Source organism: Sinocyclocheilus grahami, unplaced genomic scaffold, assembly GCF_001515645.1.
Source record: "Sinocyclocheilus grahami isolate Dianchi unplaced genomic scaffold, SAMN03320097.WGS_v1.1 scaffold598.1, whole genome shotgun sequence".
In the NCBI taxonomy this organism is placed as follows: domain Eukaryota; kingdom Metazoa; phylum Chordata; class Actinopteri; order Cypriniformes; family Cyprinidae; genus Sinocyclocheilus; species Sinocyclocheilus grahami.
This window is the reverse complement of record NW_015505777.1, coordinates 20,272-21,233: the sequence shown is the minus strand read 5'-3', so window position 1 is coordinate 21,233 and position 962 is coordinate 20,272. Positions and strand designations below refer to the sequence as shown.

The 962-nt window shown below is 38.8% G+C and overlaps 1 protein-coding gene across 1 annotated transcript in view; it reads left to right on the top strand.

Moving 5' to 3' along the window:
• The window catches only part of LOC107557315 (receptor tyrosine-protein kinase erbB-4-like), a gene marked incomplete at its 3' end in the record, with an annotated part of 183,188 nt that overhangs the window by 166,059 nt on the left and 16,167 nt on the right, over positions 1–962 (top strand). The window contains exon 5 of the mRNA XM_016240701.1: positions 647–712. Coding sequence (XP_016096187.1) covers positions 647–712 — 66 coding nt within the window. The remainder of the gene's footprint in view (positions 1–646; positions 713–962) is intronic.

Below are 962 nucleotides of genomic sequence, written 5' to 3'. Positions count from 1 at the left end.
GGGCTGGACTCCGCTTCGTCCATGGTGAAAGCCGATCCGGTGATCCACAGCGCAAAGTTGTTGTATTTCCTTAGCAACCAGCACGGATCAGCTTTAGGCTCTAGGCATGACGAAGCGGATATTGTTCTCTTTTGGAAGGCCAAACAATGTAGTTTCGCTTTCACAACGAATCACACAGTGCCTTCACAACATGACGGCGGCGGCAACAATACTACAACGAGAATAAAAGTTACACCTTCTTTCTTTGCATGAACATTTGGGAGTCGTTATGCAAATCTTCCCACATCATGACGTAGACATGTGGGGGCGTGTTAGAACGAGCCATTTTAGGTAGGTGTGGCTGACTCTTAACTTTTATAAAGAATATCTCTTTGGATTTGAGACTTTAGTCTTTGCAACTTTACAGATCTTCTTTATGCACCTAGAACTTGTAACACTCCAAAGAGAAAGGAAAAATTGAAATTGCATCATATGACCCCTTTAATATTAATTTCTTTAAAAATAAAAATCTTACTGACCCCAAACTTGAATGGAGAAACTGAGTGGGAAAACTAAGTGGGAACATTGTATGAGACAAATCACATGGTGCATTGAAGTATGTTGTTGTTTAGGATTAAAGTTAAGATGTTACGATGTTATTCCACAGGCAGAAGGTGTCATCGCTCCTGTAACGGCCGCTGTTGGGGGCCCCAGGAGGATCAGTGCCAAAGCTGTGAGTATTTAACACATGCTTTATCATTTAACTTGCACAACAACACATACAGTACATACAGACAAATTGCATTATATTAAGGCTTTCAGTGTGATGTGACCTTTGTCCCTTTGTCAGTATTATAACATTACTGATTTCATGGTAGCATGTCAACTTATGCTATCATAAATTACTGGCATCATAATGCATTCAAATTGAACAAAATCTATACTCTTGCTAAATATATAATTCAGTTATATATATATATATA